Source organism: Rhinoderma darwinii, chromosome 3, assembly GCF_050947455.1.
Source record: "Rhinoderma darwinii isolate aRhiDar2 chromosome 3, aRhiDar2.hap1, whole genome shotgun sequence".
Taxonomy (NCBI): domain Eukaryota; kingdom Metazoa; phylum Chordata; class Amphibia; order Anura; family Rhinodermatidae; genus Rhinoderma; species Rhinoderma darwinii.
This window is the reverse complement of record NC_134689.1, coordinates 241832181-241856071: the sequence shown is the minus strand read 5'-3', so window position 1 is coordinate 241856071 and position 23891 is coordinate 241832181. Positions and strand designations below refer to the sequence as shown.

General features: G+C 41.5%; 1 protein-coding gene across 8 annotated transcripts in view; it reads right to left on the bottom strand.

Annotated features, from left to right (window-relative positions):
• PPP6R2 (protein phosphatase 6 regulatory subunit 2) overlaps nt 1–23891 on the bottom strand; it is a 206137-nt gene that overhangs the window by 19175 nt on the left and 163071 nt on the right. For 5 of the 8 annotated variants that reach the window (XM_075857583.1, XM_075857584.1, XM_075857585.1 and 2 more), the window contains exons 21-22: nt 19701–19789; nt 17643–17847 (exon numbers count right to left, since the gene is read on the bottom strand). The exons of 1 other annotated variant lie outside the window; for it this stretch is intronic. In XM_075857583.1, the coding sequence (XP_075713698.1) occupies nt 17643–17847; nt 19701–19789 (294 nt within the window). The remainder of the gene's footprint in view (nt 1–17642; nt 17848–19700; nt 19790–23891) is intronic. 2 more of the 8 variants (XM_075857587.1, XM_075857589.1) reach the window with 2 other exon arrangements.

The window sequence follows — 23891 nt, the reverse complement described above, 5'->3', positions numbered from 1 at the left end:
GCATGTAGACATATGTATAAGTGGCATGTATTAATTCTGCACATATTGAACTTTTATTTTAAAGGCTATTTACACCTTTGAAAGGCAAATTGTTTTTAATAAAAAGGTCAGTCAGTGTTTGGTGCAACTTTATAAATACTTTTTATTAAAAATTCGTTTTACTTTTTGAGATATACAGCTGCTCTGTATTCTCTATACAGAGCAGCTGTATCTAGCGCTATTCACTGAATCCGCCAGTCTCGCGAACCTGATGGGTTCAGTGACAGCGGGTCCTATGTGTATGTGACACGCAGGATCCACTTGCAAACTATCACATCTAAGTTAGATGTGATAATTTACAGGTGGATCTCACGCAGGACCTGCTGTCACTGAATCCGTCAGGTCCGCGGAACTGACGAATTCAGTGAATAGCGCTAGATACAGCTGCTCTGTAGAGTATACAGAGCAGCTGTATCTCAAAAAGTAAAACATTTTTTTTAATAAAAATTACTTATAATATTGCACCAAACACACTGACTAACCTTTTTCGCCTTTCAAATTAGGTGTTGTGCATTTAAACAGGGCCATATTTACAGCTTATACTGACAATGGACAGACTTGTATTCTAGACCAGTGTTTTTCAACCCTGCTCACACTTCTGTCAAAGAGCGATATAAGTCAATAGGGCCGCTCAGGAGTTGGTGTCTGTTGTGTGACAGTTTCAGCACTGCGTCATGATTCCTAACCAGAAGACAGCAGCAAAAAAAAAAAAAGTGAATAGCTCACCGCGCATAGTTTTTTCAGCATTTGAATCGCAAATAATGCATATAACCGAAATCCAGAGATTCAGTGTAAGTAGTGTAAGTTTATATTTTTAAATAGATATTCACTGCCTGTGTAAATGTTTAAAATAAGTTTAATTTGATAACTAAAAAAGTGGGCACTAATGCTAAAAGGATCGGAGTACAGGCGTTGGCAGCACAGATCATAAGCCTTTAATAAAGTGTCTAGAGTATATTGGTTCAGTGTTCGTACACCAATACGACACTATGTAAAGGCATTAACAAATGTAATCATGGTCTGTTTGCCATTAAGAAGCAAAATTCCCTACGCGTTTCTGCTCCCCTGTATCATCAGGGGAGCATCCTCAGGGGTACAATTTGCCTAAAGAGTTCTAAATGCCAGTCAGCAGATCTGCTGTGTTTGTTTGCCGGCATGCACTGGACACTGATGACTGGTCTAGGCAAATTGTACCAATGAGGACGCTCCCCTGATGATACAGGGGTGCAGAAACACGTAGGGAATTTTGCGTCTTTTTTTTTTATTTTTATAATTCAACGTTTTTATTGAATTTTGTAATATAAACAAGAATAAGAACAAGCAATTTTACATGTGACATACTTCTGCATCAACACGTAAGGACAACAACTAATATTGACAATTGAAAAAAAAGACATAAAAGGGAGTAAAGGTGGAGGGGAGAAGGGGAGAAGAGACAATAAGGCAATATGCAAAACAGACAAAATACCAGAATCACAATATATTAGTAGATCACCCGCTATCAGACCGAACCCATAGAACCAAGCAATCAAGAAAGCACATCTGTATTATATTTGTGCCATGGCGCCCATGTAGACATATATTTATCATGAGTGCTATTCACCCAACTGGATAATTCTTCAAATCTAGAAAGGTCGTTAACTTTGGCTCGCCATTGCTGTAAAGTAGGAGCCAATGAAGGGGTATTAAGGTCTTAGCCACCGTAATAAGGTGGGTGACTAGGTTGTGTTTGGAAAGAGTAAACAGAGTACTTGGTCTAGCCAATACAATCATATCTATGGTTAAATCAAAGTCGGATCCCATAATAGTACGGATAATCTGTGTGATTTGCTCCCAAAAAGACAAAATACCAGGACAGCTCCATCAAGTATGTGAGTGGGTGCCCACATCACCTTTACACCTCCAGCAGAGATTGGAGTCAGAAATGTTGCATTTAAATAAAAACTCTGGGATTCTGTACCATCTTGTCAATAATTTATAATGGTTCTCTTGCAATAAAACATAAGAAGAAAAGCCATGGGCGTGAGATAGTATAAATTTGGACTCCGAGTCTGACTAGGTAATATTCAATTCCTTTTCCCAAGCTAATAGGAAATTCGGTCTGCCAGCTGTAAGGGCAACCAGAAAATTACAGTATAAATTCGATATCTTCCTAGAAACATTAGAATTAACAGCAATCACTCTTTCAAATTCTGTGAAAGGTCTAGTAACATCATGAGACTTCAGAAACAGGGAACACAACTTTTTAAAATGTTGGTAATGAAGAAAGGTTGGGAATAGTGGAAAAACCATTTGTTTGAAAGAAGGTTCATCAGGAACATCAATTTCATTGACCATATCATGAACAGATAAAGTACCAAAAGAATTCCACATAGGCGTCATTGAGACAGTCCTGCAACCAACATAATGAGGGCTGAGACTTACAGGGTAGAGTGGGGAGGGAGTAGGTGCGAGTATTGTACGCTTATCATGCCAAACTTCAAGGACGCCTTTTAATAAGGGATTAAACTCAGGAGCTTTATACATCTTTGGCTGTGGAAGCCAAATGTCAGATGGAAAGGATGGACCATATGCATCTCTAGCGATTGTCACCATCTCATAATTCTTACACAGATTAATCAAGTCTAACCATCTATTGAGTTGAATGGCTTTAGAATATGCTAAAATGACAGGTAAACCAATACCACCAGCTGTCTTGTCCTGAACCAATAATTTGTGAGCGAGTCTAGGTTTACGTTTGGACCAAAGAAATCTAGTAACGCTACTTCTAAGGGATTTGAAGAAGAGAGGAGGTAGGTGTATAGGCGCCATCTGTAAAATATATGAGATTCGGAATTATATAGGACTTCAGAAGATTCTTTCGTCCCATCCAGGAGATCAGGGGAATATCATAGGATCTCAAGAGGCTAGAAATTGATCGATAAAAGGGGTTGATAAATGAGGCGATATATTTTGGACAATTTGGCCGGAATCTGTATACCTAGTTATGTGAGCGCTTCTCTGGACCACTTATATGGTAACGTCTGTTTAAGTCTCTCTACGACATTCGCAGGTAGGGAAATGTTTAACACCTCAGATTAACCTTAAAGTTAGAGAGGGTACCAAAAAGAGAGAGGAGCTTCATGAGGCATGCAAGATCTGCCTCTGGGTTGGTAACAACAAATAATAAATCATCAGCAAACGCGGTGGCCTTGAATTGAGAGTTGTGTGTTTGAATTCCCCTGATCTCCTGGTCCTGCCGAATGGCCTGCAAAAGAGTCTCAATGACTAAGATGAAAAGGGTGGGGCAAAGAGGACACCCCTGGCGAGTACCATTTGAGCTTTTGAATGTTGGGGAAAGAGTATCATTGACTTTCAATCTAGCATGTGGTTGTTCATATAAAGTAAATATATCTTCAATAGCCATGCAATTTGGTTGACATTGACTATCATCTATGTACCTAATGTATATGTAAAAGAGGCTTTAGTACCCTTTAACCCTCTTAAGACCAAGCTCATTTTGACCTTCATGACTAGCCCCATTTTCTCAAATCTGACATGTGTCAATTTATGTGTTAATAACTCTGGAATGCTTTTGCCTATCCAAGCGATTCTGAGATTGTTTTCTCGTGACATATTGTACTTTATGTTAGTGGAAAAATTTGATCAATAAATTCATTGCTTATTTGTGAAAAACACCAAAATTTAGAGAAAATTTGCAAAAATTATGATTTTTCTTATTTTAAATGTATCTGCTTGTAAAACAGATCGTAATACCACACAAAATAGTTACTATTTTACATATTCCATATGTCTACTTTATATTTGCATCGTTTTTTGAACATCATTTTATTTTTCTAGGACGTTACAAGGCTTAGTACTTTAGCAGCAATTTCTCACATTTTCAAGAAAATTTCAAAAGGCTATTTTTACAGGGGCCAGTTCAGTTCTGAAGTGGCTTTGAGGGCCTTATGTACTAGATAGACCCCATAAACCACCCCATATTAAAAACTGCACCCCTCAAAGTATTCAAAACAGCATTCAGAAAGTTTCTTAACCCTTTAGGCGCTTCACAGGAATTAAAGCAAAAGTACAGGTGAAATGTACAAATTTTCATTTTTTTGCTGAAATTCATTTGTAATACATTTTTTTCTGTAACACAGAAGGTTTTACCCGAGAAATGCAACTCAATATTTATTGCCCAGATTCTGTAGTTTTTAGAAATATCCCACATGTGGCCCTAGTGCGCTAATTTACTGAAATACCGGCCTCAGAAGCAAAGGAGCACCTAGTGGATTTTGGGGCCTCCTTTTTTTAGAATATATTTTAGGCACCATGTCAGGTTTGAAGAGGTCTTGTGGTGCCAAAACAGTGGAAATCCCCCAAAAGTGAGACGGTTTTGGAAACTACACACCTCAAGGAATTTATCTAGGGGTATAGTTAGCATCTTGACCCCACAGGTCTTTTGCTATATTTATTGGAGTAAATCTGTGAAAGTGAAAATATAAATTTTTTCTGAAAAAAGATAATAAAAAATAATAATATTTGCAAGGAATAAAGATTAAAAAGCACCCCAAAACTTGTAAAGCTACTTCTCCCGATTACGCCAATACCCCATATGTGGTACTAAACTGCTGTTTGGACCCACAGCAGAGCTCAGAAGGGAAGGAGCGCCATTTGGATTTTGAAGTGCAGATTTTGCTGGATTGGTTTTCAGTGCCATGTCGCGTTTGCAACGCCCTGGAGGGAGCAAAACAGTGGAATCCCCCCAAAACTGACCCCATTTTGAAGACTACACCCCTCAAGGAATTTTTCTAGGGGTATAGTTAGCATTTTGACCCCACAGGTTTTTTGCTGAATTTAGTGGAATTAGGCCATGAAAATCTACTTTTTTCTGAAAAAACATAGAAATGTTTAATTTTTACAATGAATAAAGTAGAAAAATCACCCCAAAATTTGTAAAGCAATTTGTCCTGATTACAGCAATACACCATATGTGGTAATAAACTGCTGTTTGGACACACGGCAGGACTCCGAAGGGAAGGAACAATATTTGGCTTTTGGAGCTCAAATTTAGCTGGAATGGTTTTCGGGTGTCATGTCGCATTTGCAAAGCCCCTGAGGTACCAAAACAGTGGAAACCTCCCAAAAGTCCCTTTAGGGGACTGGAACGAGCGATCATTAGGTCGCTGGTACAATACACTGCAGTACTAATGTATTGCAGTATAATGTCATTTTACAGGCTCCTGTAACAGCGCGATCGCTGCTCCGGTCCGTTAGTCCCGGGTGTCAGCTGTAATACACAGCTGGCACCTGCAGAATATGGAGCGGGCGCAGCGCGTGAGTCCGCTCCATATATAACCCCTCGCACCACGACATGCTATTAAGTCGTGGTGTGCCAAAGCGTTAATGCGCAGCGGATGGTGCAAATTGAAAATTAAAATTTTCCACTGATATGCCATTTTAATGCACAATACGTTGTGCCCAGTTTGTGCCACTGAAGACAAATACCTCATACAATGTTGAGCGGGTTCTCCCGGATATAAAATATCATATATGTGGACGTAAGCTGGTGTTTGGGCACGCTGTGGGGCTCAGAAGGGAGGGAACGCCATTTGGCTTTTGGAGCGCAGATTTTGCTTGGTAACTGTTACATAGTTACATAGTTACATACATAGTTAGTACGGCTGAAAAAAGACACATGTCCATCAAGTTCAACCAAGGGACGGGAAAAGGGAAGGAAAAATTTCTACACATAGGAGCTAATATTTTTTTGTTCTAGGAAATTATCTAACCCTTTTTTAAAGCCATCTACTGTCCCTGCTGTGACCAGCTCCTGCGGTAGGCTATTCCATAGATTCACAGTTCTCACGGTAAAGAAGCCTTGTCGCCTCTGCAGCTTGAACCTTTTTTTCTCCAGACGGAGGGAGTGCCCCCTTGTTTTTTGAGGGGGTTTTACAAGGAACAGGATTTCACCATATTTTTTGTATGTGCCATTAATATATTTATATAAGTTAATCATGTCCCCCCTTAGTCGTCTTTTTTCAAGGCTAAATAGGTTTAATTCTTTCAGTCTTTCCTCATAACTTAAATTCTCCATGCCCCTAATTAGCTTCGTTGGTCTTCTTTGTATTTTTTCCAACTCCAGGGCATCCTTTCTATGAACTGGAGCCCAGAACTGAACTGCATATTCTAGATGAGGCCTCACTAATGCTTTGTAAAGTGGCATTATTACATCCCTGTCCCGCGAGTCCATGCCTCTTAATACACGACAATATCCTGCTGGCCTTTGAAGCAGCTGATTGACACTGCATGCTGTTATTGAGTTTATGATTTACAAGTACACCCAGATCCTTCTCAACAAGTGAATCCGCCAGTGTAGCTCCGCCTAGGACATATGATGCATGCAGGTTGTTGGTACCCAGATGCATAACTTTACATTTATCTACATTAAACTTCATCTGCCAAGTGGACGCCCAAACACTTAGTTTGTTTAAATCTGCCTGCAATTCATGAACATCTTCCATAGACTGAACTATATTACATAGCTTGGTGTCATCTGCAAAAATAGAAATAGTGCTATTAATCCCATCCTCTATAACATTAATAAATAAGTTGAATAATAGTGGTCCCAGCACTGAACCCTGGGGTACACCACTTATAACTGGGGACCATTCAGAGTAGGAATCATTGACCACAACCCTCTGGATACGGTCCTTGAGCCAATTCTCAATCCAATTACAAACTATATTTTCTAAACCTATAGTCCTTAATTTACCCATTAGGCGTCTATGGGGGACAGTGTCAAATGCCTTTGCAAAGTCCAAAAACACTAAATCCACAGCGGCCCCTCTGTCTAGACTTCTGCTCACCTCTTCATAAAAACAGATTAGGTTAGTTTGACAACTTCTGTCCTTAGTAAAACCGTGCTGGCTGTCACTTATAATGCTATTTATTGTCACATAATCCTGTATATAGTCCCTCAATAGCCCCTCAAACATTTTCCCCACGATGGATGTTAAGCTTACTGGTCTATAATTACCCGGGGAAGACCTAGAGCCCTTTTTGAAAATAGGCACCACATTTGCGCTGCGCCAGTCCCTTGGCACTATTCCAGTCACTAGAGATTCTCTGAATATTATGAAAAGGGGGACAGAAATAACTGAACTAAGCTCTTTAAGAATTCTAGGGTGTAACCCATCTGGTCCCGGGGCCTTGTGCACATTTATTTTATTTAATTTAGCTTGGACCATCTCTACATTCATCCAATTCAGTATATCAACTGATATATTAACAGCACTGGCACCGGCTACATCAGCTGCTCTTTCTTCTGTTGTATATACAGAGCTAAAGAACCCATTTAGTAACTCTGCCTTCTCTTGATCCCCTGTGATCAACTCCCCATTACCATTATCTAGGGGTCCTACATGTTCAGACCTTGGCTTTTTAGCATTTATATACTTGAAGAATTTTTTGGGATTTGTTTTACTATCCTTGGCCACCTGCCTTTCATTTTGTATTTTTGCTAATTTTATTACCTTTTTACAGATTTTATTAAGCTCTTTATATTTTACAAAGACTGCAGATGTACCCTCAGATTTGTATTTTTTTAAATGCCCTTTTTTTGTCGTGTATTGCCCCTTTCACAGAAGGTGTAAGCCATGTGGGGTTTAATTGGAGTCGTTTATACTTGTTACCTATAGGAATAAATTTTGCACTATAATAACTCAAAGTAGATTTGAAAATCTCCCATTTATCATTTGTTCCATTATTTGACATTAGTTCTTCCCAGTCCATGTCCTGAATTGCAGCCCTCATCCTGGGGAAATTGGCTTTCTTAAAATTAAATGTTTTTGCCCTCCCAGCCTGCGTTTGTTTTTTACAGTATAGGTAAAATGTAACTATATTATGATCACTGTTACCGAGGTTTTCACTAACATTGACATTCCCAACAAGATCTGCATTATTAGAAATGACCAGATCCAACAGAGCTTCACCTCTAGTCGGGTCTTCCACAAACTGGCCCATAAAATTTTCCTGCAACAGGTTGAGGAAATGTCTCCCCTTTGCAGTTGAAGCCGAACCATGACACCAATTAATATCCCGGAAATTAAAATCTCCCATTATCACTACAGTACCCGCCTGTGCAGCCCGCTCCATCTGTTTATATAACTGAAGCTATAACTGTTCTGTTTGGGGTTTTGCTGGTATTTCAGGTATTTCAGTTATGATGTGGGGGCATGTGTAACCTGTGCGGAGAACATCAGGACATAATAAGAGGGTATAATAATGGGGTACATAAATAATAATCCGCAGATATGTGGCCGTTGTCGCACTGATAAATGGTCGCCCGATCTCATCTGCTTTTGGAACACTCTGCCATATTCTGAGAGCCAGAACTTTTTTATTTTTTCTCCAACGGAGCCGTGTGAGGGCTTATTTGTTGCGGGACAATCTGTACTTTTCATTGGTACCATTTTAGGGTACATGTGATTTTTTTTATCACTTTTTATTAGATTTTTTTGGAAGCAAAGTGACAAAGAAACATAAATTCTATAATAATAATATAATAATGTTTTTTGTATTTTTTTTTTTACACTTTTCACCGTGCGGTATAAATGACATTTTACTTTATTCTGCGGGTCGGTACGATTACGGCGATACCATATGTATATAGGTTTTTTATGTTTTGTGGCGATTGCGCAATAAAATCACTTTGATAAAATTATTTATTTTCTGTATCACCGTATTCTGAGAGTCATAATTTTATATTTTTCCGTCAAAAAAGCGGTGTAAGGGCTTGTTTTTTGCGGGACGGGTTGTAGTTTTTATTGGTACTATTTTCGGGTACATGCGACTTTTTGTTCTATATTTTGGGAGGGTTGACGACCAAAAAATAGTGATTCTGACATTGTTTTTTAATTATTTTTTTTGCGGTGTTCACCGTGCGGGAAAAATAATATTATGGTTTTATAGTTGGGGTCGTTACGAACGCGGTGATACCAAATATGTGTACTTTTAACATTTTCATTTTTTTCCTATAATAAAAGACTTATTATAGGAAAAAAAGCATTATTTTTTTTTGTAACTTTTATAACTTGTTTTTACACTTTTATAAAACTTTTTTATTACTTTATTTTTTACTTTTTACTTGTTTTACTTGAAGCCTGGCAGCACTGATCGCTGCTATAATACATTACACTACCTAGGTAGTGTAACGTATTATAAACTGTCAGTGTGACGCTGAGAGTCACACTGACAGGAAGCTTATGAGAACCAGCATCCGGCTGGTTCTCATAGGCTGCTGTGCATGACAGACCCGGGGGCTGTTATATGGCCCCCGGTTCTGCCTTATAACCGACTGCAGCACCAGCAATCGGTCCCCGGGAAAGTTTGTTGTAGCAACAAACTTTCCAGTTTGTTATAGCAACAAACTTTCCAGTTCGTTGCTACAACACACTTTCCCTGCGATCACATGACCGGGACCTGAACTAATCAGGTCCCGATCATATCTCCGGGACCAGAGGCAGGTGATAACAGCGCGATCCGGGTGTCAGCGCTACTCTGAGACACCCGGATCGTGCTTTTAACACCCACCGTGAATTCACGTCGGCACTGCACAGAGCCCAGCAAGTGCCGACGTGAATATACAGTGGGCGGTCGGGAAGCGGTTAAAAAAAAAGGGCTCAACCCTCTAAATCAGCATACTGTTGTGTAAGTGTGAAGGTGATTGATTTATGAATCGCTGTACTAACTCCCTTGGAGGCTGAGGTTGGGTGACAGCAATGAAACCATTGTGAGAAATACGTTTTGGGAAGACTTGGAATTTTATCGTTCTTAAAATGTGCTTCCTGAAAGAAAGTGATAGAAGCCTTCATTTTACGGGAAAGCAATAATCACATGATGTCTTTTATCAGGGGAATCCCTTAACTTTAAACAAAGAGATCACTATGTCTGCCATCTGGCTTAGGATTTTATGTATCTAGGGCTTAAGTTTTGGTGTTAGAATCAACAAAGGGAATGAGTGTTGGTTAAGAGGGGGGGAGGGGGTAAGTATAAGTTGGGGGATATCAACACACAATTACAATAAAGAACAGTCGTTGAATAGCAAAGCTTGCCTGAAAGCAATGCTGCGCTAAAGTAGAAATACCTACTAACCTAGGTTTCAAGGGCTTGTTTCCCAGAACGCCAGACTGGTGCAAGGGCAAACACAAGTCGGTTAGGTATTCCGAGTAGTCGGGGAGACAGAGATGCGGTCCTGATCGAATAGGTGTAAAAAAGAACCACATCGATTCATGCAAAGGTGATATAGAAAAATTTCAAAGAACAATAAACTTGTTACAAGTCCAGCATTAAGACAAAGGTAACTCATAATAACAAGGACCCTCAGATAATGCAAGGAAGGTAAAAATGAATCGTAAGCAGTCTACCATCGTGTAGAATAGCTAGACCAAATGGAAAAAAAACAGGTTTATCGAATATTGCAAGCTTGCAAGGCTTCTAGAAGTGGCTTTAATTGGCGCTTTTTCGCCAGCGTTTTAAGTGCCAAGTCCTGGTAGAACGAAAGCTCTGCCTCTTGGTATATAATAGAACGACGCTCCCTCGCAGCAGCGAGAATAGCCGCTGTATCCACATAGGAAAGTAGACCACAAATCACATCACGTGGTTGTTCATTCTGTTTCGGTCTCGGCCGTTCGGCTCTATGAACCCGATCAATGGTTACGGTGACAGCTCTGTCTGGGCCTAAAAGGTCAGAGAAAATATTGATGGTGACCTTTTGTAGTGCCTCCGCAGCCCAGGTCTCAGGTAGGCCTTTGAACAGGGTGAGAGCTCTATTAAGGTGTCCCGTATGTTGGGAAACAGTTGAGGCCAATGCTACGGAGTGCTTCACGATGTTAGTGCAGGCCGACTCTAGGTCTTCAACTTTACGGCCAATTTGCTGGACATCCGTCTTAATGTCAGCTAATTCAGTCATGACTGGTTTAAGGGCCTGGAAGAGAGTTCTACGGAGAAAGCCCTTTGAAATTGGTGCTGGAGAAATCTTAGCATGATCTCCATCCGTCACTCTGTCAATATCAGACTCCGCAGTGTCTGCCGCTGAAGCCGCGTCTGGCGCCATTTTGGAAGATCTCACTGGCAAGGAACCCTTTTTCCAAAATTTCCGGAAGATCCGACTGACCTCTTCCCGATCTGGGAGTAGCAGGTGGGTCACTGAACTTGTCTTCAGCCGATTTGACCATTTTGTTTGCCTTGAAAGGTGATTTATAAGCGGTCCGAATGTACCCAGTGAAGGAGCCACAGGCTTAAGCGTCCATCACAACTCGCGGTCAGGCTCCGCCCCCGGGAATTTTGCTTCTTAGGGTATGTTCACACGGCCTATTTACGGACGTAAATCGGGCGTTTTTGCCCCGAATTACGCCCAAAAATAGCGCCTCAATAGCGCTGACAAACATCTGCCCATTGAAAGCAATGGGCAGACGTTTGTCTGTTCACACGAGGCGTATATTTACGCGCCGCTGTCAAATGACGGCGCGCAAATAGACGCCCGCGTCAAAGAAGTGACCTGTCACTTCTTTGGCCGTAATTGGAGCCGCTATTCATTGACTCCAATGAATAGCAGCGCTAATTACGGCCGTAATTGACGCGGCGTTCAAGCGCCTGCACATGCCGGTACGGCTGAAATTACGGGGATGTTTTCAGGCTGAAACATCCCCGTAATTTCAGCCGTTACGGACCCCCGCCGTGTGAACATACCCTTAATGGCAAACAGACCATGATTACATCTGTTATTCGCTTTACATAGTGTGGTATTGGTGTACGAACACTGAACCAATATACTCTAGACACTTTATTAAAGGCTTATGATCTGTGCTGCCAACGCCTGTACTCAGATCATTTTGGCATTAGTGCCCACTTTATTAGTTACATCTAATTAAACTTATTTTAAACGTTTACACAGGCAGTGAATATCTAGTACATATAACCACTTTCAGCAGACCCATAAAATTATTATATCACACAATAGACTTGGCCAGACCTCCCGTTATGCAGACCCCAGGCCAGAACCACCTGTATAGAAATCCCAGATCAGACCCCCTAAAAATTAGACCACAAATCAGAAATAAGGTCCCCGACCCGTTTCGCCTAGCGAGGCAGCCATTGGCTGCAGATTCCAGGTGGGGACCATTGGAGAGCAGGCTGTGCATGTGGGCGGCTCTTTCAATTTTATTCTATGGGAATTACGGAAACAGCCAAGCAAGCGTTGCTCGGCTGTTTCTGTAACTCCCATAGAACAGAATGGATGAAGCAGCACACACGCATTTATCAGACATTTATGGCATATAGTCTGTCTAAGTTGGAAATATCCCTTTAATATGACAGACCACAGATCAGACCCATAATAATGAAAGACCCCAGATCGGACACCCTAATAATGACAGACACCAGATCAGACCCCCTAAGGATAAATTCACACCTAGCGGAAATACTGCAGATTTTCCTCAACGGATTTTGATGGGGAAAAACCGCAGCATATTACAGTAGCAGTAAAGTGGATGAGATTTGAACAAATCTCATGCATACGCTGCGTCAATGATAAGCACAAAAAAATGCTCAGAAACTGACCAGCTGTGCTGTTTTATAATCCGTGGCATGTCCGTTGTATTTGCGTAATCGCGGATTTTTTGTTGCAGGTTTTCCCCATTGAATTCAATGGGAAGGTAAAACCCGCAACTAATAGCAGATGTTGCGATTTTTACGTCGGAAAAGCTGCAATTCTGCCGCAAAAATCGCAATTTATAAAAAAAATAAAAAAATCTTACTTACCCAAAATTCTGTGCTTCTTCGTCCAGGCCGGCCTCTCAGGGATGACGTTTCAGCAAATGTGACTGCTGCAGCCAATCACAAACTGCAGCAGTCACATGGGATGAAAGGTTATCCAAGGAGGCCGACCCGCAAGACGGCAGAGGAACACAGTCACGGCTACGTAAGTGTGAAACGTTTTTTTGTTATGTTCAGTTTTCTGGAGCGCACAGTCTAGCTGAAAAACCGCACAGCAATTTGGTTCGGTTTTTCGGCCGGAATTCTCTGCAGCGCCCATGGCGTATATGATGTGCTTTTGCACAGCATATCCACACTGTGTGAACATAGCCTAAAAATGACTCACCCCAGATTAGGCCCCATAAAAAGGACAGACCCCAGACGGGACTCTGCCCGTTTCCCTGGACTGACCTTTAAAAGAGGATGAAGCAACGTGAGCAGCGGCAGGACGCTCACAGAAGTGGAAAAGATGATGTGCTTTCTCTGTAAGCATGTTGGCTCGTACATCAGTATCCTAGCAGCCCACAACGAAACGTTGCAGGAAGGAAGGGCAGTCTTTTTTTATTTTCAGCACTTGCCATTCTCCCTGGATTGAAGGTTGAGAACGACTGGTCTATACAACTGTACAATGCTTGAAGGCTCTCTTGCAAAACTCCTATAGTGTCCAGGTGGCATTGTATAGGAGGGGAGATTATGGTACAACTAGAGGAACACCTTCCTAATGTGCTACGTCTTTATTTTTATTTTTTTAAGATATGAAATAATAATACCATACAAGTTTCTCATAATAGTGCTATACAATACAACCATACATGAAAGCACACAAAGCCCTCCTACTTGATACCTACACATGCTCACAACTTGAACGCAGGCACGTATGCACACACTATAAGTATGCAAGTACAAATACCCACTTCATACCTGCATATATAAAAATATATACATACATACATATTGAGTACATAGGCGTATGAACACACATGTAAAGTTAGTACATTCATGCATACACACATACGCAACACCCACTACATGCGTGCACACAGACATACATATATCCACTCCAAACACGCACACTCACTACATTTATGGACACACGCATATGCACTCTCACATACCTAGAGTCCTGTAGGCCCAGAGAATTTTGGCCCTGGGTACCTTCCCCAGTACTATACCCAAACACATTATGTTCATCTCGACCACTCTCTTACACCTTCCCGCATTAACAGTTTTGTAAGTTTTAATGCGTGAGGGATTCAAGACCCCCACATTAGTTCAGACCCCAGGATATCCTTAAATAAATGCTCCAAACACTTGCAGTCCAGTAGAATTTACGCTCTCCTGTACATAGTGATTATATGTGAACAGACTTTACTCAGTCCTTAAAGACAGGTCACGTACTGGTACGTGGCAGCCGTTAAAGGTGAAATATGGAGCGGGCTCACGGCCTGAGCTCGCTCCATACACAGCGGGTGACGGCTGTGTTACACAGCCGACATCTCACTGCAGCGAGTGGAATCAAAGATCACTCTGATTCCGCCCACTTAACACCTTTAATGCCGCGGTCAATCGCAACCACGGCATTTAAATTGTTAGAATCAGGGGTGCCCCCTCAAACACGCCATCGAGCAACCCTCCCCCCCCCCCCCCGCGGCACGGTCGGCCGTTTACAGTGGTTGTTATGGCAGCCTGGGGGCCTAATAAAGGCCCCCAGGTCTGCCATCTTTGTACTCCTTTCAAGCCCTGCCTTCTCCTGGACGTACTATTAGTCATGGTAACTGCATCATTCGCGCTCCATTACCTAATAGTACGTCACGGGAGGATCGGCCGTCCTCCCGGCACATACAGGAGCTGTGACAACTGCGGTCTCGTACAGCAGTTGCCACAGCACCTTCAGCGGGGACCGATCGCGGTGTCCCCACTGATTAACCCCTTAGGAGCCGCGTTCAATAGTGATCGCGGCTTCTTAGGGGTTAAACCACCATCGACGGCCTGCTACATGATAGCGGGCGGCGATGGCTGCTATGGCAACCGGAGGCCTAATAATGGCCTCTAGGTATGCCATCTACGGAAGCCTAGTGGGTCCTGATGAAGTCAGGACCCACTATGCTCGCTGTCAGCGAGCAGCTGACAGCTTTAATACACTGCACTACGCATGCAGTGCAGTGTATTAGAATTGCAATCAGGGCCTCCTGTCCTCAAGTCCCCTAGTGGGACAAAGTAAAAAAAAGTTGTGTAAAAATAAAAAAATAAAAGTTTTAAAAGTAATAAGTAAAAATCCCACTTTTTCCGTTATCAGTCCTTTATTATTAATAAAAACAAACAAACAAACTATATATCGTTGGTATCGCCGTGTCCATAACGGCCTGAACTACAAAAGTATTTTGTTATCTATCCCGTGCAGTGAACGCCATAAAAGAAAATAATAAACCATACCAGAATCACAATTTTTTGGTCACTTCACCTCCCAAAAAATAAAATAAAGAGATCAAAAAGTTTTAATGTACCTAAAAATGGTACTGATCGAAATTACAGTTTGTTGCGCAAAAAAACAAGCCCTCACATGGCTTTCTTGATGGAAAAATAAAAAAGCTATGGCTCTTAGAACACGGCTACACAATAAGCTTACCACTAACATAAAGCCCAATGTCTCATGAGAATCGCTTGGATAGGTTTAAGCATTCCGAAGTTATTACCACATAAAGTGAAATATGTCAGATTTGAAAAATGGGCTCTGAGCCTTAAGGCCAAAACTAGGCTGCGTTCTTAAGGGGGTTAAGCCCTCACACCTCTAAATTGATGGAAAAATAAAAATGTTATGGCTCTCAGAATATGGCGACACAAAACATTTTTATTTTTTTTGGAAGACGGGGAGGAAAAAACAAATATGAAAAACTCAAATTGGCCTTGTCTTTATGGGGTTAACATATTCTTAATCTTGACTAAAAGCCTCCACACCCCTTCCTGATGCAATCTTATCCAGTATAGTCATGGTCGTGACAGTACACATGTATGCCATGCGTTCTCTTTTCTTACCAAAAATTGCAGTGTGCATAATTTCTGTACTCACAAAAATAATAGATTGTACAGGACAAAAAAAAATAGTTTTAACTGCTATATGTACAATTCAGTACACACTTATATTGTCTGCAGGGTTCCCAATTTAATTATAAAAAATCTACACTTAATAGATAGTAATGTCTTTATGGTGAATAGTCATGTAGTAAAACTTGATATAATAGCAATGAGTTGATGTGTTGGACAAGTGATGAGTCAGTTACACATAGTATAATGAGTTAACCATGCACTTTAATGAGAGTGGTAAAGAGAAGTCACAGAGTCTCTCTGCTCCTTTGGGTGTTTGAAGTGCTTGAATCCTTTCATGGCATGCGGTACATACCCTGCAGGTGTAAAGATTCTGAGCAGTAACCACAACAGGAGAGAAGATAAGGGAGAAAGACAGTATATGATACAAGAAAATAAATAGAGGAAACAGTCAAATAAACAATGAGGACAGTCTGAATAGGATGCAAGCGTTTTTTTTGTACAAAAAAAAAAAAAATGTTTTATGTATGAAGCTTATGTTTTAGAACAAAAATAAATTATAAACCACAAACCTACCGTACAGTAATAAACCAACTAGTACTCTACTATAAAGTACTAAAACTACAGTAAGAATAACTTCTAGCTAAGTGCAACTTTGTTGATAACCAATCGTTTCCCAGTAGCTTTTATTAGCAGGTAGCCTGCATGTGGTTCACTAGCTGTTGGCAGACACTAGTGTTCATCAATAGCAACAGGGATCTCACAGAGTAACTGGCACGGCACTAGGCTCAGACCTATAAGACTAACAGATGACACTAGCTATAGAACTGTGACTTGGCTCTTGGGTCATGATCATATATCATATATATGACCACTTGGCACTACAGCCATTACGGTCACCACCTTGTTGTTTTCTTTGTTCTTATTAGAAATTATTTGTACATTTCTAATACTCTTGAAGGCTATGGACACCTTTGAATGTTCTATATATATATATATATATATATATATATATATATATATATATATATACATATATATATAAACACATATATATATATAAATAAAGTTGATAATAATTTAGATAGATTGAGCGTTTATGAGGGGTCAGGAGGCAGACGGTCTGAAGATCGAGCCGAGAGTGCACTACACTGATGGATATGACTGGGAATGGGACACACTGCAATATATGTAAACAGATGCAGGCTGCACAACTAAAATGTTACCACATTTTTAAAAATAACCTATTGGGGAAATGATTTTTACCCCAAAATCAGTACAATGCAATAAAATACAACAAAAAAGAAAAACATTCAAAAGGTGTCCATAGTGTTTAATGTTTATTTGCTTTTTAGACTATTGAATATACTTTTTTTCCCCGGCTATTTAAACCTTTCTTTTTTTGTTTTTAAATAAAACAATGTATTGTGTTATTTTAAATAACTTTGTAATTGGTTTTTATTAAGAAAATGTTTTACTTATTGAGATACATCTTCGTATCTTGGATACATTGAAGCTGTATCTTGTGCTCAAACCCAAATCCATCAGGTCTGCAGGACTGACAGCTTTGGTAACAGTGGGTCCCGCGTGTCTCTGACACACAGAATCCACCTGTTATCAATCACATCTAAAAGAACTCTCAAAGTGTGCCAGATCATTCAATTCCATTTACTGGGCACATGTTAAATACGAAGTGTTATTGGTTTTTTTAACACAGAAAACAGGTTTTTGTTTTTTCCCTACATCCAAACTTATCCCTTTACCTACTAAACGTAGCCTTCTCATTCTTGGTGTCCATGGTAAGTCTGATAGTCTCATGTCCTGCTCCAGTGCTTATGGTTTCTGTAATAATATTGTTTTTGTCTTCTTCCTCACTGTCGGAGCCACCAGAGGAGCTGCTGTCTGAACCAATTACCGGTGCCTTCCTAGCTACACAAACATTCCACACACAGGGGGACGTGGCGCTGACTGTAGAACAAAAATAAATAAAAATATAGGAATTTTGTTTAGTTTAATTACGATAGCAAACTTCAGTCTTATGAGCAGGTAAGCCACAGTGTGCTCGGGAGCCACACAAGGCATGTGGGCTTCTTTCATGTGGCCTCTGGCTCAAACCTTTCCCAAAAGTCCTTGATTCAATTAGACAGTCCTGAATTTTTGGCACCCTTCTGTGCAGTAACACATATCAAATACGTTTGTCCTAAGTTTTGTTCTCCAGTGCTGATCTGTGACTGCAGCAATTCGCACGGGAGGAGATAGCAAAATTTATTGAGCACTTTTTGAGTCCTAGACATGTGAATATATGCCTAAAGCTACATTCAGACGAGCGTGTCCAATTTGCGGACATAAAAACGCAGCGTTTTTCCTACATTTCTTGTCCGTGCGTGTTGCATCAGTGTGCTTATCACGTGACATGCGTTTATCACGTCCGTGCAAGCACTTACATGTTTCCATTTATTTCTCTGCTTTTCTATGTATTTGATGCGTGACACACGAACAACACACTGATGTCGTGCGTGTGCTGTCCCTGGTTTTCACACACCCATTAACGTCAATGGGCGACTAGGTGCGTGAAAACGCACCAATAGAGGACATGCAGTCAGTTTCACGTGAAAACTCACGCATGTCTGAATAGCCGTAATCCTAAGTATTACGCTTGTCTGAATGAGCTTGTTTTGGCCCTTTGTTACAATATAAGAGCAAGTTTTAATTCTCCACATATGGATACACACAGTACTGTTGTCATGGAATAATCTCTACGCCTTTACTTGCTACACTACATTACTTTAGTAGGTTACTTAGGTTTCACTACACAGTGAAATTGCTAATATCACAAAGTGACATACTGTATATGGTAGTGTAGCCAGAATAATTTTAGTCTTTCTTATGCTAGCCGAGCCCCCAATGAATGTTGTAGCTCTGTTCAATAATGCATTTCATGGATTCATTCCTTTTTCTCAGGTTCAACTGAGATGTTAAATCTGAGGAAGGGGAATGAATCTCTGAGACACATTATTGTAAAGAGCTTTTAAATAAATAAACCCTAACCAGGAACACATTTTTCTCACAACGTTCATTGGTAGATCGGGCCCCGAATTTGCTAAAAAAAATAATTCTCCTGTATCTTAAGATCCAATTTGAAGCCCGAACTCGAGCGGTGTTACTCCAGCAACCATTGGACCTCATAAAACTCATACTTTTAAAATCTGCAAAGTGGTTGTGCCTTTTGCACAACCAAAGGTGAGAACACAAACAATTGCTCTCTGGTTTCACCTGATCCCTATTAAGGACATATTGCCATATGAATCACTTGTGCTCGTCTCTTTTTCTTTAGTATACTGCAGTGTAGTGTGTATGGGGAAAGCAGACTGACCTTGGATATTTGGATTACAGCATGTCTGATTTTTCACATGTATAGCCAGTATATGGGGTATGTTCACAGGGGCTATTTTCAGCCATTTTTCAATGGGAAAAACGGCGTTTCGTTCCCACGGGGCATTTTTTACGCGGCCATTTTTAAAAACGGGCGCGTAAAAAAAGCCTCGTAAAAACAAGTGCATGTCACTTCTTGAGACGTTTTTTGGAGCCGTTTTCCATTGACAATAGAAAAACAGCTCCAAAAACGGCAGTAAATAACGCAGCGAAAAACGGTAGTTAATTAAAAAATGGCTGAAAACCAGGAGCTGTTTTCCCTTGAAAACAGCTCTGTATTTACAGCCGTTTTTTGTTAAGCGTGTGGACATACCCTTACTCTCCACACAATTAGCAACAATTTTGGGGAACTGTTTGAATTATAAAAATCAGACAAAACGTATACTCACAGAATCTTTCATGGCTGTGCTTGGTATGTCCCTCAGAGGCACTGCTTTCAGTATCCACTGGTGAACTACACCGGGGACCAGATTCAGTACTATGAAGAGAAGTAATGGTGAATGAGGAATAACATCTTTTTGGCAGTTTTTTCCGTCCGGACAAAAAAAACAAAACCTACACTTGTTGTAAGAGTAGGTAACAACTACTAAATACAGGGTGATTAAAAAAGAATGGTGCAAAAGTAAAGGCCTGTGGCTAAAGTAAAATCAAGTGGTAAATGGCCAGTGACTGAAATTAAAAGCAAAGCTGACTTATTGCCACAGCAAACACACACAGCACAGCGGTCATCTTCAAGAACCAAATTTGAAATGTGCTTACATAGTGTGACATAAGATGGCGACATTGAAGTAAGAAAAAGCTTTTTGCGTGTTGGAATTTGCAAGAACGGGGTCTGTTGTGACAGTACAGCGAAACATTCAGAATAAATTTGGTAAATGTGCTCCGCATAGAAACTGCATTTCGCGTTGGGTGAAGCAATTCGAAACCACTGGGTGTTTATGTCATGGGAAAAATCTGGGCCGCCCAAAGACTTTGGAAGGGACAGTGAACAGGATTCCAGGCTGTGTACGAGCATAGTCCTAGAAAGTCGACTAGGCTGACTAGTATAGAACTACATGTGCCATATAATGGATGAATGAAACTACTGGAACGTTGGATTGGCCGCACCAGAAACAAAGATTCACCAACGTTGCGCTGGCATCCACATTGGCCAGATCTAACACCCTGCGACTTCTTTCTGTGGGGATATATCAAGGTCTTAGTGTACCGTCCCCCCCAGCCACAAAATCTGAACGGCCTTCGACAACGCATCATTGAAACAGCGGAGTCTATACCCGAGGATATGCTGGTACGCGTCTGGACAGAACTGGACTACCGCCTAGACATCCGCCGTGTCACCAATGGAAATCACTTTGAATATTTGTAGTGTAGAGATAAAACTTGGATAGATAGTGTATTTTCATGTTTAATAAACTTGTGATATGTTCTCTTGGTTATGAATCCCGAGGCTATAATTTTGCACTATCGTTTTTGAATCACCCTGTATTAATGCAAAGAATTTCAAGAACCAACACTCCATCTACTTACTGTCTAATGTAAAGTAAATTTTCTAATTCACATTTTGTCAACATTGCTTTTCTTTCCCATTTCCTTCTACAATAAACTTGCTGGGTTCTAGTTGCTTGACAATTTCCTCAAGTGTGGGATCCCTTCACACAAAAAGGGGTTGTTTAAACCAGACGAATATTAAGGTCTGGCCTCTTTTGGGCCTTAAAGACCAAGGCATTTTTTTCCATTGGGTTTTTACGGGGTTTTCTTCCAGGGTTAATCGTGTAGTAAAAATAAACATGTCAACTTTATTCTATGGGTCAGTATCAATACAGAGCTACCAAATTTGTATAGGTTTTTTTTTTGTTTTTTTTTTGCATTTTAGTACTTTTGCACCATAAAAACATGTTTTATGGGAAAAAGTAGTTATTAGCGTCTCCACATTCCGAGAGATATAACTTATTTTTCTGTCAATGTAGCCGTATGAAAGATTGCTTCTTGAAGGAAGGGTTATCGTTTTTTATTGGTATTATATTATGGTACATATAATTTATTAAGTAATTTTTTTAATGCCATGTGCCGCGTGGTATAAATAATAGTTGCCGCTGGAAGGCGTGACACTTAAAATAAAATAAAAACCCTCCTTCAAGCACTGAGCTAGTCAGTCTGTACAGGAGTAGTAGGAGAAGCAGCACACAAGATAAGAACGAACACATCAGAACCATAGAAGAAAACCATGCCGGACGGGAAACCTCATGAACTTCGTAACCAAAAAAGGGTGGGAGCTGTGTCCCCCAAAGGATTGGAAGAGAAAAAGACTTTACGGTGAAGACTCAAAATTTTCTCACTCATCACATTGCAGTCCACATGGTTGGAAAACCGAAAAGCAAGGATGTAAAGCATCTACTCCACAGATGTCCACAACACCTTGCGAGGAAGGAAAGTGTCTACGGACGCTAAGATATGCACCCTGTAAACATATGGTAAACATGTACAAAGATAACCAGGTAGCCGCCTTGTAAAGTTGAAGAGCCGAAGTCTAATCGCGAATGGCCCAGAAAGCACCAACGACCACAGTGAAATGGGCCATAATCCAGAAAGGGGGTTCCTTCTCTTTGATCAGATAGACCTCGCGAGTAATCAACAACAGACATCGAGATATTGTAGCCTAAGAGGCCACCAAGGAGGAGACCACCTTGGGCAAAAAGGAGGGCACTCTGCTGAGCACCGCCTTATCTTGGTGAAGAGTCAAATACGGAGGACAAGGTAGGGCCATCAGCTCAGGGACCCTCGGAATGGAGGTCACTGCCAAAAGGAACACCACCTCCCAGGTGAGAATTCAAAACGAAATCTCACGGAGAGGTTCAAAAGGAGCCGACTGCATGGCAGAGAGAACAAGTGTCAGATGCCAAGACCAAGTCGGGGGCCGATGAGATGTCACTGCGTGCACCACCCCCTGCAAAAAAAGGTCTGTACATTAGATTTGGAAGGTAGAGGTTTGTTGAAAAAAAATAAAACAGACAGTGCAGATACCGGCCTCTTAAGAGATCAGAGCAAGACCACGATCCAACCCCTCCTGGAGGAAAAGAAGAAGCCTGGGCGAGGAAAAGAAGAAGCCTGGGCAAGGAAAAATTGAAAGGGGGGGGGGGGAAATGCCGATCCCCACACCACTGCAGATACGTCTTCCAAGTACGGTGGTAAATGCGGGCCACAGTAGGACTCTAGGCCATTAACATGGTTTAAATCACCCGCTGCGATAAGTCTTGAGCTTTCAGCACTGCGACTTGAACAGCCACAGTTAAAAGTAGCGACTGTAAACTCGGGTGGAAGAAAGCCCCCTAAGAGAGCAGATCCTGTCGAAGAGGCAAGCGCCAGGGAACGTCTGCTAGCAAAACCACCATGTTGGCATATTAACAAGAGCGCGGTCAATCTGGAGCGACAAGGATGGCCGGAATCCCCTCAACGCTGATCCTCCTGATGGGCTTGGGAAGAGGAGGAAACATGTTAATCAGGCTGAAGTAATCCCATAGAGCCACCATAATGTCAACCGTCTACGCCTTGGGATAACAAGACCTGGAGACAAAGAAGGGGAAATAGCAAATGAGGCAAAACTTCAGCAAGTCCACGTCCGTTGTTTCCCCCCTAGAACAGATTTGTTCAAACACTTCGAAGGGCCCACTCCCCAGGAATGTGAACTGCTGAGAAAGCAGGAAAGTCCAGCTCCGTCTATTCCAGAATCTTTGATGCTTCCATCATCCCCACCTAACTCTGTGTCCATCCTTGGTGATTGAGATAGGCGACTCTGCGTGACATTGTCTGTCTGGACACAGACTGCTGCCTAGAAGAGTCATCCTCAGTTCCAGAATGTTGATGGCGAGAATGGCTTCCTGGTGGGACTAGAAGCTCTGGACCTTGAGATTCATGAAGGCCCCCTTCCCAACCCTGAAGACAAGCATCCGTGGAGAGGCCAGCCAGTGAGTGAGAAAGGAGCGGCCCCGAGGTATTACCGGAGAGGAGAGCCACCAAAGTAGAGACTACCAGAGTAGAGAACGGCGGATGGTCAAGGGAAGAAGGATGAGGCGGTTTAGGGAATCCGGAGAGCAGTTCCACCGAAAGAGGATCGCCCTCTGGAGCAGACGCGTGTGAAACTGGGCAAAGGGAATGACCTCGATGAAAGCCACCAAGTATGGGCCAGAATCTTCATACAAAAGTGGAGGGAGATGGGAGTTCCCCCGACGAACAGGAGGGCCACACACTGGTAGTGGTGAGGGACGACTGTGAATTGCAGAAATCGCTGGTGGGACGGGAAAATGGGGACGCAAAAATATGAATCCACCATGTTCACTGTGAAGATGAAATCCCCGTTCCATGGAGGCGATTATAGTCCGAAGGAACTCCATGTGGAAATGATGGATCTTGACAAAGGTGCTCAGCCGTTTTATATCCAGAATAAGACAAACTGAACTGTTCCTCTGCAGAGTTTTCTGAGCCCATCCATTTCAGCAGAAGCTTGGCTATCAATCACTGCCGTGCGATCGCACGTGGACAAAGTTTTGATTGGTGGGGATCTGAGTGCGAAGACCATTAATGAT